This window comes from Gossypium hirsutum, chromosome A03 (assembly GCF_007990345.1).
Source record: "Gossypium hirsutum isolate 1008001.06 chromosome A03, Gossypium_hirsutum_v2.1, whole genome shotgun sequence".
Lineage (NCBI taxonomy): Eukaryota > Viridiplantae > Streptophyta > Magnoliopsida > Malvales > Malvaceae > Gossypium > Gossypium hirsutum.
In genome coordinates, this window is record NC_053426.1 from 19,077,142 (window position 1) to 19,091,021 (window position 13,880).

General features: G+C 30.9%; 2 protein-coding genes and 1 long non-coding RNA gene across 3 annotated transcripts; 1 reads left to right on the forward strand and 2 right to left on the reverse strand.

Annotated features, from left to right (window-relative positions):
• Positions 1 to 571: 571 nt before the first annotated feature.
• Positions 572 to 1,060, reverse strand: LOC107887576 (uncharacterized). The gene has a single exon (XM_016811826.1). It carries the CDS (start codon positions 1,058 to 1,060, stop codon positions 572 to 574), a length of 489 nt encoding a protein of 162 aa, XP_016667315.1.
• Positions 1,061 to 4,075: 3,015 nt separating this feature from the next.
• LOC107886112 (uncharacterized protein At5g01610) lies at positions 4,076 to 5,235 on the reverse strand. Its single transcript, XM_016809948.2, has 3 exons — positions 4,987 to 5,235; positions 4,808 to 4,862; positions 4,076 to 4,636 (listed from the first exon to the last, which is right to left on the reverse strand). Exons 1-3 carry the CDS (start codon positions 5,233 to 5,235, stop codon positions 4,254 to 4,256), a joined length of 687 nt encoding a protein of 228 aa, XP_016665437.1. The 3' UTR covers positions 4,076 to 4,253.
• Positions 4,522 to 9,509, forward strand: LOC107886113 (uncharacterized). Its single transcript, XR_001680641.2, has 3 exons — positions 4,522 to 4,654; positions 5,151 to 5,217; positions 9,246 to 9,509. It is a non-coding gene; the product is annotated as an uncharacterized lncRNA (long non-coding RNA).
• Positions 9,510 to 13,880: the final 4,371 nt, after the last annotated feature.

A 13,880-nucleotide genomic window follows, 5' to 3' on the forward strand; every position in this document is an offset into this window, starting at 1 on the left:
AAGTAGTGTCATAGGTTGTATATAAAAACTCTGATTTATGTTCTATTTAGTATCAAATACTCTGATTTCTACAATATCCTTACCTATTATATGCTAAAACTGTTGATAAAACAAAGCTGGCATTCCATTGTCCCCCGATGCCTTTGTAGGATGCATACTTTGAATTGTTGCTTCAATATCTTCATTTGTAAACCTCGAATTCAAATAGTCATTCATGCCATTAGTAACATGAATCGAAATTCTCAAAAAAGGCCTACGATTATCACTTTTTCCATTGGAAGTAAACAAATCTATAAAATATTGGCACGCAATTTACTCAATCTCATCAATCCCCACTCGCTGTTGTCCATCCCCATTCTCCAAACGACTCATATTCTTACTCTTTTTATGTTGAGTAGCCATTCGATGAAAAAATTATGTGTTTCGGTCCTTGTTTAGCAGCCAGTTAGCTCTCACTCGTTGTTTCTAATACCTCCCCTATTTGTCAATCTCCAACTTTAATTGCAACTTCATAATGATTAACTCCTCTAATGTCTCATCATTCGGGGGGTGTGTTATTTAAAACCTCTAGTCAAAGTTTTAGCCATTCCGTATTCATACGCAAAGACTTCCAAATCTCCCTAGCCCATCTCATTAAACCCCTCCCTACCGATTGAAGCCTGTCACGAATTGATCCCTCCGTATTGACCCAAAGTCGATGAACCTTATCTTTACACAACTCTTCGAGGATCCAAGTTGCCTCAAACTTAAAATTACAATACTTATGTTCTTGCCTTCCCATCCAACCACAAATACTAAGTAAAAGAGGACAATGATCAGATACTGAATGACCGCAATGCTTAAGGCTATAATTTGAGAATAAGTCTTTCCATCCCGGAGTTGACACCCTTCTATCTAGCCTTTCCCGAGTATTGTTATGAGACAATCTCTCACGTTCCCACGTAAACCATTGACCCTCATAACCCACTTCCAGAAAATCACAATCATCAAGAGCTGACTGCAAAGCTTTCATAAACTGTTCGTCCCTCAACCTTTCTTCTTTCTTTTTATAGAAATACATAATCTCGTTGAAATCTCCCACAACCAACCACGATTCACCACTTTCGACCGAGAGATATTTTAATAAACACCACAAGTAATGCCTCAGATTTTCCACCGAAGCTTTTTAAAACCAATTTAAGCCCTTGTTTTCAACCTAAAAATAATCCCCCGTTGTACCATCACTACTTACATCAATTCCTTCCAACATACCCCAACTCTTCCTAACCTTCTACATCTTCGAACTATGTAGCTTAGTTTCCATGAAAAAAGCTAAATCGGGATTAGTCTCCCTCAGCACATGTCAAAGGCGACGTCTTGCCCGGGGGTTCCCCATTCTCCAAACATTCTAGCATAAGATTTTAATTGTATCCGGTTGTTCTGCCCTACAGAGCCAGCTGATATTTCAAAATCATGAACATAACTATGTCCATCAATAGTTTTTCCCAAATCCATTTCATTAGAAACTTAAGAAAATCGAGAACTACGAGAACACTCTTCCCTTCCCCAATCTCCATGGGCCAATCCTCTTCCATCGAATCCCTATTTGGATCAATATTCTCCAATCCACTAATATCATAGTCTAGTTTCTCCCCATATTCAGCCCAAGATTGGCTCTCACCTGATGCAAAAAGTCTGCATTTAGAAACCAGCCCTGTATGTTCGTCGGTTCCCCTTCTTTCCCTTTACTCGGCGATATCTTGAACTCACCAAACCATGGTCCCTCTTCATTCTCCTCTAACCAAGAGCTTGTCACCACCATTGCTCTTTTGCTTATCGCTAAAACAGAGAGATCCCATTCAAACTCCAATTCTATTTTTCTATGAACAATCCTAGCGGGGCAAAATCTCTCAGAATGTCCCAATTGACCACAAAGAAAGCAAAACACCGATAGCTTTTCATATTGGAAGTGTGCATAAATGCAACCTTTGTTGCCCAAAATAAGTTTCTTCTTCCTCATCAACAGATTCCTTACATCAATTCGCACTCGAATTCGCATGTAACCCCCGTATCCTTTATTCAGCAACTTCGCATCGTATTCTAAAAATTGCCCCAAAAAATCCCAAAATTGCCTAGCCATTTCCCGCTGGAAGGTCATGAACTTAGACCTAAAAATCTGACCAAAACAACGACACAACCATGGGATCTTCCCCTTCCCTTAATCGATGAAAAAGAAGCAAATAGTTGTTAAACGTCCAAGGGCTCCCTTCCAAAAACCTATCAAAATGAAAAAGAAATCATTTTTCTCTTAGATCTGTAATCGTAACACCTTCGTGTGGATGATATAGATTGGCTAATGTGGTGCGTATAGCCTAAAATTGTACAACATTAACAATAAAAAACTTCCCACAACACTCAAATCTACCACATCTTCCCTCGAAACCTCTTCCAAATCTACTTGCATGTCGCCTCTTCCTTACCAATAAGCAAAAGAGCTGCCAAACTCTCTTCCATCACTCAAACGTCACTGTCAATATCGTCCTTTCGTCCTACCTACAGTAATAACCACCACCAAGAGACCTATTTTAATTCGAAAACATGCTATTAGAAGCAGACTCAAAACGTGCTATTAGAAGCAGACAATATAATATTGTATTTTCAAAATATACAATTTAATAAATTCAACTCATATTTTAAACAAGTCTAAAATTAAATTAAATAGTTTGAGTTTTCAAGTTTAGGCTTAATATTGAAATTACCCCTCAAACTAAACATGTTTTCTTATATTAGTAATTAAATTTTTTAATCAAAAGCGACACTTAAATTATATATTTTTTCTTGCATTGTTACCTCCATTGATAACATAGCACAACCATGTTATGACACATGACAAAAAGGCACATCATCACTATCATATCATTATTTATATTAAATAATATAAAAAAAATTATTACAAATAAATAGAAATAGAAAGAATTAAAAAATAAATTAATGAATTTTTTATAATGTATTTATAATTCAAAAATATAAAAATATATATAGAAGCCAACCAATCATTTATTTATTTTTAATTTTTAAAACTTTTCCTTCTTCATATTCTTTGTATTTCATAAATCTATCGTCTCTTCAACTTCAATAACTAATCTGGTCAAACATGTCTCCCACATCTACTTCCCCCATTATTTCAATTTAGAAATATTGAAAGATGGTAAGTGTTCATTTCAGCCTTCCGGTGTGCTACTAAACGGCAACAAATCTCTCAATTTCCCCTTTTTGAAATGAAATGGTTGAAAAACCGATGCTTAAGATCTGGGGTTCTTTGCAGTGGAAGAAGCACGGGGTTTTCGAAACTTTCATCTTGTTCCAACATGATGTTTTCCAGATTTTCTTTCTCTTCCTCGTTGTTGTTCTTGCTTCCTTTGCGGCTGCTGGTTCGTGCCCAAGCTGTTCGCAAGGGAGACGCACTTATAAATGACTAGGCTAGTAGTCAAAGCTCAACCTAAATCGAAACTACATCGGTCAATTCTGAAAAAGTAAAGGTCACTGGAGTAGGGTTGGCGGTGGAGTTTGGGAGAAGAAGAAAGAAAGGAGAGAAGGTGAAAAATCTAAAATGAAAGAAAATAAAAGATTCCTTAGCAACATTTTGGCGAGCACTACAGTGACAACGATGGAGAGAGTCATTTAATTTCTTAAACCAAATAAATATCAAAGTAAATACAACTTAACATTGATTCAATATTGCGGGTAATGGGTCACTAATTATAAAATGTAATATAATAAAAATTGAAAGGCTACATTCTCAAACAACCCAAGCTGGGCCTGATCCCATCATTCTCACAAATAGCACCATCAAGCTGATTAAACATTACCATCATGTAAGTGACAATGGAATCATTGTTTCGTAGAAATTCAGCTTTTGATCTTAAAGCGTAAGATTCAAGACCAAACAACAACATTAACTTGAGAAAATTGATTCAGAAAGAGAGCTAAGGATCCACCTTAACAAAATTTGGTCAGGCTGTGTATTTAGAGTTTGGAATATTGTCAAGGTCTTTAGAGGGAGGCCTGGAGCCATCAGTTGTTGCTCACGAAAATATAGAATAAAAGAGTGGGACTGAAGGCGTTGTTGTGTTGGAGTATGGCAGTCAAGGCCTTGGTAATCAGGAAAAATCAATACAAAATCATTTTGCTATTTGCCACTTATTTATCAAAACATCAAATTGCTTAACATAACAAACTATATTTTGGTGAAACAAATATGGTCGTCAGTTGGTTCAAATTTCTTCAACTCTAACCGAATCATGAGGCAATTCATAAGCATCTCTAGGCCTTGATTTCTTCACTCCCGAAGCCATGAACCATACTTTATCAGATTTACAACTCTCCGCGCTCACTCCCGTCACTTTAACCCACACCACCACCTTCGTTTTCATCCCTTCCATCCCGCTCAACTTCCCCTTCGATAATGTGCCTTTCACCCGCCTTCCGTATCTCACCGCCGATCCGTCCTTGAACCTCACTTCGCATGCCGCCGGCATATACACGCTCAGCTTTGATTTCGATTCGTCCATCTCGTAACACGTTATGTTTCTCGGAAAAAGTCCCCGTGGAAGGTTGTGTTCTCGGAGGACATCCGCCAAAGGCTTTACATGTTTACCTGTTAAACAAAATGAAGGTTAGAAATGAATGCTGCAGCCATTTTCAAACATTTTTGAATCGCAGAAACTTAAATTTGAAAATTATCATCTTAAACTTGGATCAATCATTAAACTGAAATCATTCATATATATATATATATATATAAAAGGAACAATTAAAGCCCCTTTACCTTTGAGCTTATTGAGTATCCATTTGGCCTTCTCTTCAACGGTGTTTGAGACGGCCTGGAAATCAAAGAAAATAAAATTGAAAAACTGGACATGCATGGATTTAGTAGATAAGAAGCAGCATTATGAAATTCTAGTTATAACAGCAATGAAAGAGGTAGTAATTTTAATAGGAGATTACAGAGAGTTCTCCAGTGATATTAGAGAGTTCTTCCTTGGCTTTCTTGGAAATCCAGAAGCCACCAACTTTGGTCAAAGCTTTTTCCATTTCTTTACTTTGCTTCTTCACACAGAAGATTCTGATGAAAAAAACCTCTGTTTTTGTTTTTGTTTTTCTTTCTCCAGCAGATAGGATAGGAAGGTATTCGGCTGAGCCCAGAGAGATGAAATGAAGAAGAAATGGCAAACTCAAGTAGGCCCTTTCCTTCATTTTTACTCAAATAATTTTTTTCTAAAATATTTAATTAAATGTTAAAAAGGAGTTAGTCGACTATATATTTTTTAAATCACAAATAGAATCAATATCATATAAAGAATAATGAGATTAAAAATTGAAATATATTCAAATTTAGACTAAAATAAATATGAACATAGCTCTCACCTATGGTAATTAAAGTAAATTTTTAGAGAAAATCCGATTATGATTTTCACACATGATAGAAAATTCAAATCTAAAATATTAAAATTTTCAATTTTCTAACTTTTTTATTTCAATCAAGACTACATTGACATTTGAATATAAATAGTGGGTTAAGAATTTATTTACATGAAAACCAAAGGTTCTGTTTTATTGGGAGCAAATTATTTGTTAAAATCATATATTTATTATTGATAGTAATAATTAATTTTCTCATTGTGTCGCTCAACGAGTAGAAGTAAATTATTTGAATATAAGAAAATAAGGGTTTATTTAATTGTAAATTTAGGATTTTTTATTATTTTAGTAAAAAAAATTTAATTTGGTGTAGTAGTAACCCATTATATGAAAGAGAATTTAAGTTTAAATGGTTAAAAAATATTGTTAAAAATTGAAAATTATAAAATAAAGAATACCAATCAAATATTAACAATTTAGTTCTAACTTCCCTAGCCTTTACTTAAAAAATATGTTTTTTTTATAAAATTAGGGAAATATGTGAAATTGAAATTCTTGATAATTATAGTAGTAGATAGGGAAGTTGGTTCATGCTTCAATCTTAATTAAAGCAACAATCAGGGCTAATTATTTTGTAAGACATGGTAGACAGGGACAGCTCACCCCATTAACTTGCAAATTTAAATGAATCTAAAAATAAGTTACAATAAACTATAAGTACCTATATTTTTCGTAAATTTGAATTTAAATTTTTTACTTTTATATTTAAAAATTTAATTTTTTTATTTTTTAAATTTAAAAATTTAGGTTCAATGATTAGCATTGTTAAAACTATTTGTTAAATTTAAGTTTATTATAATGTTAGTTTTTAGTTACATAATTATCAAGTGAATAGTTTTTAACTCAAAATGTCACGTAAAAATTTTAATTAAAAATAAAATTTTAACAGTGTTAATAATTATACTTAAATTTTAAAATTTAAAAAATAAAAAAATTAAATTTTCAAAAATAAAAATATAAAAATGAAATTCCAAAGAATCCATAAAAATAATATTAAAAATCCAAAAGACATGGACAGGTTGTGTCATAATTATAAATTACATCGGTAAAAAAAATAAAAATTTTAATTACCATAAGTTGTCTAATAAATAGTACACTTTTGAATAATTATAACTAAAATCTAAAAAAAATAGTTGAAAACTAAAATATATTCGGATGTAGATAGAATAAATTTGAACAAACTCTAAATTAAAACTAAAAATTTAATCACGCATATACATGTGGAAATTATGTATTTAAAGCATAAGTATTAGTTTCAAAATAATATACAATAAATAATGAAATGTATGATTTAAAACTAATTAATAATAAAACATGAAAAATGAAAAAAAAAAGATTAAAATGTGAGTAAAGATGAAATCTAAACATGTAAAATATATGATATTATGAATACTAAATGCATTATAATTGTTTATCATAGTATTGTCATTAATCTTGTGGCTAGTGTTAAGTTGACCTGTGACATCATTCAACATTATCAATATATAACTAGTTTCATGTTAGAGTACATAAAATTGAAATCATGAATATTTGAAAATTTTTTAAAGAAAAATAAAAACAAATACTTTTATATGATAAACATGAATTGGTAATTTACTTGTTTATGTCCTCAAAATTATTATGTTGAAATTTTTTCCTTTTTTTATATATATATTCTTAAATTTTAATTTTTTTAAAAATTATGATTTTTTTTATTCTTTTGTAAATATTTTGATTTTTAAAAAATTATTTTGTATTTTTTATTGAAAGAGATCAATTTAGTCTTTTTTTTTAAAAAAAAATTATAGAGACTAAACAGGTGTTTATACCAATATGTTATTTGAGTTATTTGAATTATAAAAATTCAACTCAACTAGAAAAACTGATTTACTTATTCGAGTTTACTCGAAAAACTGAATAACTCGATTCAATTAACTCAAAATTTGAAAAAAAATTTAATTTTTTTGAGTCGAATCAAGTTTTACTCACCCTTAGTAAAGTTAACGATTTATTGATCTAAATAGTACAAGTTCAAATTCCATCATATGTAAAATTTTTATTGACTTTTTCAAATAAATAAAAAAGATTAAAGTATCATCGAATAATATAACTTATTTTAATTACGAAAGAGCATTTTTGTAATTTCTCTAATTGATTTGTTGCCCTATTGATTCATGACACCAACCCAGGCAAGAGTTTAAATAATAACAAATATAGATACAATTGATGAAGGTTATAAAATATGCATAATAAAATTTTGGTTTAATGGTAAAGTTAATATTTTATTGATATAAATAGCATAGGTTTAAATTCCATCACATGGATTTTTTTATTGGTTTTTTAGAAAAAAATAAAAAAGATTAAATTACTCTCAAATAATATAACTTATTTAAATTACTAAAAGATATTTTCATAATTTCTCTAATCGAGTTGGTGCTCGATTGACTTGTGACACCAATTCAATCAGGGCCTTAAATAATAATATAAATAAATAGGAGTACTTTTAAGTGAAAAATAAATAGTTCTCCTTTGGTTTAATTGTGAATTTCATCCCTCTATTTTACGACAATTTAGAAGTTAATTTCTTTACAATAATTTGTTTTGAAAATTAAGAAATTATTCAATAACACATGAAAAATCTCATAAAACTCAAGAAAGATTCTTCTCATCAAGGAATAAAAACTAAAGAAATCTTATTTCTAGATTGAACTCTTATCACCACTGAACCTACAAACATTCATTACTTTAATCACCACACTAATAGATTCGAAACCCAAACCACAAACAACCACCCATGCAAAAAAACTCAACACAAAAAATTCAATCAAAATACATCTACTACAATAAAAAAAAAAGAATTGATGCTTGTTGTTTCAAAGAAGTTAAACCAAACCTACAAACAGAAAAGCTAGTATTTAAAGAAGGAAAATAAATTGAAAAGAATAAGGGGATTTATCTCTATTTGAGTTTGGGTTTTGGAGCTCTAAGATTCCATTTAGCAATCTAAACAGTGACGAGTTGTATCTGGTTAAGGAGAGCCACACATCAAATATCCAAGGTGATTTAACGACGAAGGTGGTAGATCGAGACAAGAGAAGTTTGAATCTAACTTGATGTTTTTGTGGTTTTCGGGTGAGTTTCAAGAATATTTGAACCATTAGATTGAAAGAGAAAGGAAAAGTTAATTGTTTGGTGGTTAGTTTGACCAGTGGTGCTGTCGAAGTGTGGCGGTTAAGGGAGAATGGTGTAATGAAGAAGATGAAGAAAAAGATAGAAGACGAGAAAAAAAGGCTAAAAGAATAAAAATAAATAAAAGCAAAAAAAAAAAAAGGCTTTACGATCGAGTGATCTGTTTGTTCAATCTCTTTAACGGTAGCGACGAAATTAATTAAAATAGTAATAATCATTTATATGGAGTGATTAACGGGATAATTTATCTAAAAAATAATAATATTTGATATATTATTGATGCATAAGTTTCATCCATCATTAATAGATAACAAATATAACATCTCATCAGCACGGAAAACAAAAAAATATTGAGACTTATAAATAAACACTCATATTGTTTAAATATAATTAATTATTAATTATTAATTATAATTTTTATATTTTATTTGATTTTGAATTTAGGGTTTAAAGTTTATGGTTTAAGATTTAGAGATTATATTTAATTTTAAGTTTATGTGATAGGTGCTAAAAGTAACATGTTTTAATATCATTTTAAATGCGTTTTTGGATGATAATTCCATGTTAATGGTGAATTGTATGCTACCAATCCTTTAAATTCATGTTTTTATATTTAGGTAAGCATTTGGAAGCAAAAAGAGCGAAAAACGAAAAATCGGAATGAGTTACAAGAGCCACATGGGCTGACCATTACACACGGCTGTGTGATCCACACGGGCTGCCACACGGCCTGCATTGCACTTCAGATAACGAAAAATATGCAATTTTTAGGGTTTTATGGGCATTCTGAGACTTAGGTTTCGTTTGTTTGACTGAAAATAGTTTTTGGAAATTAATTTTTAGAAAATGATTTACTTTTCTGGAAAAGTTAATATTTTCTGGTGCTTGGATGAATCTGTGTAAAATATTTTCTGTTGTTTGGTAGATTTCCTGAAAATATTTTATAAAAACTATTTTAAATTAAACAAACATATATTTGAGAATTTATCATTTTTTATTGTTTAATTGAGCTTATTTTTTATTGCTTAATCAAAATCTCAAAATAGTACTCAATATATAATAGTATTCAATTATTAAGCTAGATTATTCAATAGATCAAAATCTCAAAACATGTATAATATTAAATAAACAGAATGAACTGCACAAAAAAAAAGTTCAGATATTATTGAAGTTTTTCTAAAGAAACAAATAATTTCCATTTTTCATACAACAATACTCAAAATCTTGGAATCACAACATCATATTTGTAACATTTGCAGTAACTAAACTCTACAAATCAAAACATCTCCACTTTTAGACCATTCTTTTAAACATCCTATCCTAGTAAACTATTAATTACCAATGAAGTAACATATTCCTAGTAACACAACAAGCTAATAATAATCGGGGTGATTTTCCCATCATAAAACCCTAAAAAGCAATCTCCTTAAAACCACTTGCTTGTTGGGTTTTTCATGGACTTCAAAATCAGATTCATCAGTAAACCACCCCTACAGATTTTTGGGCCTCTAGCATAATCTGTGATATTCCTGCATTTTACACTCAAGAAAAGCAAAAAAGGGCATCTAGTTTAAGTATGAAAAGCAAAACTACAGATTGGTATTTGCAGTCTAGCAGATACTCTAGATTCATACCTCAGCATAATTATTGTAATTGAGAAGCTTAGCCTTTTTCAACCGAAGCTTCAATAAGTGGTTGATGATTGGTGTATTATCCAAATCACCATTTAATGCCTGGGTTATATAAGCACGATAGGCTTCCTCACGCAAGGCACAATTACAAGCATGTTGCATAACAGAACTAAAACTTGGAGCATCCAATGTAATCATCCATGGTCCATTCTCAGCAGTTGCATTTTCATGCCCCTAGGCGAGTATGGAGAGAGAACATATAATACATGACAGAAAATAGAAACTGCCCTAGACTTGACAATGAAAGACTATTAATAAATGCAAACATATGCTGAAATGTGGAAAAGAATGCCTTGGACACTGTTGTTTGAATAGCTAGCCCAAGAGCAGTTGCAGGCAAACCATCAATTTATTTCTTATCAGTTATCAGCTTTTCAAACTTCTTTGTGGCATCCAAAACGTTCTCACTAAATTTGTAAGACAACCTCTCCAATTCCTACAAATTAACTCATAGTAAATAGAAAAGAATAGCCAAAAGGAATGAACATGATATAATTGAGCATAAATGTTTATATGGTTACAAGAAGAAACCAGACACCAAGAACTACTATATTGTATCTGTTCAATTTTGTTAAACTGTTCTATTTTATCATATTCAAGTGAAACACCATTAAAAACAACTTCCTTTATCTAGGCTTAATACATACAATAAAACAAAAGAGATATCAGGTCAAGCACTCACAGAAAATAAAAGGAATGGAAGAAGCATGTTGCAATTAGAATATTTTTATATTTGCAATATCTACATGCATCAACACTAAGTTTGTTTGTTTGTTTGTTTGTTTTATTTTGTTTTTTTAATATAATGCTCATATTAATATTTGCTATAGCAAGCCAACTAATAGATTGTACACTCGATATTAAGTAATGGTTCTATCTTTGAATTAAGGCACCAAAACGAAAAGGGAACATATACTTACCATCTACAATACGTTTGTGAGCTTCACTAAACGATTGTCAATTAGGAGATTCTTTAATTGCATTGAAGGCATTATAAATGGGTTTACTTTGTCCCAATCTTAGTTAAAATGTCACTTTTTTAGGTTGTAAGGAAAAACTAAACATAGTAAGGACAAGAAGTTTGCTTAAATGAGACAATGGAGTAATGCACCAATGCATATTTAATTAAGCTCTACACAATACTAGGATCAATCTGAACAACTGCCAAACCAAATTTCTTCAAAACCAATAGAATATCTTGGATTCATCAATAAACTACCCCACAGATTTTTGGACTTCTAGCATAATATGTGATATATCTACATTTTACACTCAAGAAAAGCAAAAAAGGGCAGTTTCAAATACGAATCTGCAACTTGTAACAATGGCAAAAGGAAAGCTAAAACCTCATTCAAAGTACTTACAAAAGTTAATATGATGAATCCAGGCTAGGAATTGCTTTGCCCATTATTACATTGTTATTAGCTTTGGGAATCTAGATTAGGTTTTCAAAGAATACTAGTAGAGCTAGTTTCCCAAAGGGTTTTATTTTTTTTGGAATAAATAATAGCCCTTCCCTAATAAGTACAAAATTAAACAAAAACAATCACATTTTTTTTCGTTCTTACCTTCGAGAGAGGAAGATAAACGTCGTCACCGATTGGTGGTGTATTGCAGATTTAGAAAACGAAAGACGAAGATAGGGAAAATAAAAAATAAATGTTGACAACAGGTGTTGAGAATCGTTGTTGGCTGACGGCAAGTAATAGATCGGGGTGGCAAGGATGGGGGAAGGGGAAGAGGCTTTTTTTCTCGAAAATGTCTTATCGAAATAAAAAGGAAAGATATTTTCCTAAAATAAACGTTTCTTTTCCCGTGTTTCGTTTAGGTTTTATCGTGGGAAATCATTTTCAGCCAAACAAACATTAGAAAATGCTAAAAAACTTTTATGGAAAATATTTTTCTGGCAAACAAACGAAGCCTTATATATGAAAAAAATAAGAATATAAGAGTGAGTTGTCATAGAATAGTCAGGAAAATAACTTAAAAAACACCATTGAAGCTGATTCTGAAGTAGATTTCTGTTACGATTGAAGATTCCCAGTTGATTTCCTAGGAGATTATCATGAGTTTCTTTATTTGTTTCGATTATATTGTCTCTGGGTGGTTTTTATTTTCTAGCTTGAACTAATTTTCTAAATACCTAGGGAGATGAACCCTATGATTGATTCTATCATTTGATTTTTATTTTACACAATAAAGACTTAGATCTTGTTCTCAATTATATGTGCTTAATTCTTAGTTTAATATTTCTAGCTATTGATTCATGTTTGATGAGCTTAAATTAGAGGAGGAATAGACCCTGTTTAAGAGTAGATCTAGCGTAATTAAGTGAAGTTGCATGCAATCCTAGAAATAGGACAACATAAATCTACCGGATTAGAGTCAAATCTAATAAGGGAATCCATAGATCGAGTTAATGCGATAATAGGGTTTTAATTAGAAAAAGAGTTCAATTAATTGACCTAGAGTCAGTTGCTCTTATTCTTGAAGAGAGATAATAGCATAATTTAGGGATTTCTACGGATTAAGATACTAAGTGAAGAAATTTCGTAATTTAGATTGATAATGACATATGAAATCTAGGTGAATTCTTTCCTGAGTATTGTTTCGCTTCTTGATTATTTTCCTAATTTATTCTTTGTCGCGTTCATAGTTAATTAATTTAGTTAGTTTTAGTTATCAATCAATCACTCCTACTATTCGATTAAATAATAGAAAGATAATAATTACTAGTACTTTTAGTCTTCGTGGGAAGGATCTCTTTGCTCACTGTAGCTATACTATTAATTGATAGGTGCACTTGCTTTAATCAGATTTTTATTTGTTTTCGTGGACATCAAGTTTTTGACGACGCTCCCGGGGACTAAAATATTAGGAAATTTTTATTTCAATTAATTTAGACATTTTTTTATTTTAATTTTAATATTTTTTTTATTAATTTAATTTTTACATTCTAATTTTCATCGTTTCTATGATTTTGACATGTTCTTTTGGTTTATGATTAGAGGAAACTTGTTGGAGCCGTTAACTTTTGACAGTGAGATTGAAAAAATCGCTCACAGAAATTGGAGAGAAGTTAGAGAAACAAGGCAAGATCAATAGATTTTAATAGACAATCAATAACAAAAGGACATTACTGCGGAGATAGATGATAATAAAAATAATCAGCAGCCTCTTGCACATCTTGCTCCTCAGACTATGTATGATTATGCTAAACCCACTCTAATTGGGGCTAAATTGATTATTTTCAGACCGACAATTGCTGTGATTAATTTTGAGATCAAGTCGAATACAATTCAGATGGTGCATCAATATGTTCAATTTGATGGGTTGCAAGATGAAGATCTGAATACTCATTTGGCTAAATTTCTAGATATTTGTGACATTTTCAAGATTAATAGTGTTATTGATGATGCTATAAGCTTACAGTTGTTCCCATTTTCTTTGAGGAGTAAGGCAAAATAGTGGTTGAATTCACTTTCATGGGGTTCTATCACGACTTATGATCAAATGTCTGAGAAGTTTTTGTTGAAATATTTTCTATCGGCTAAAACAGTT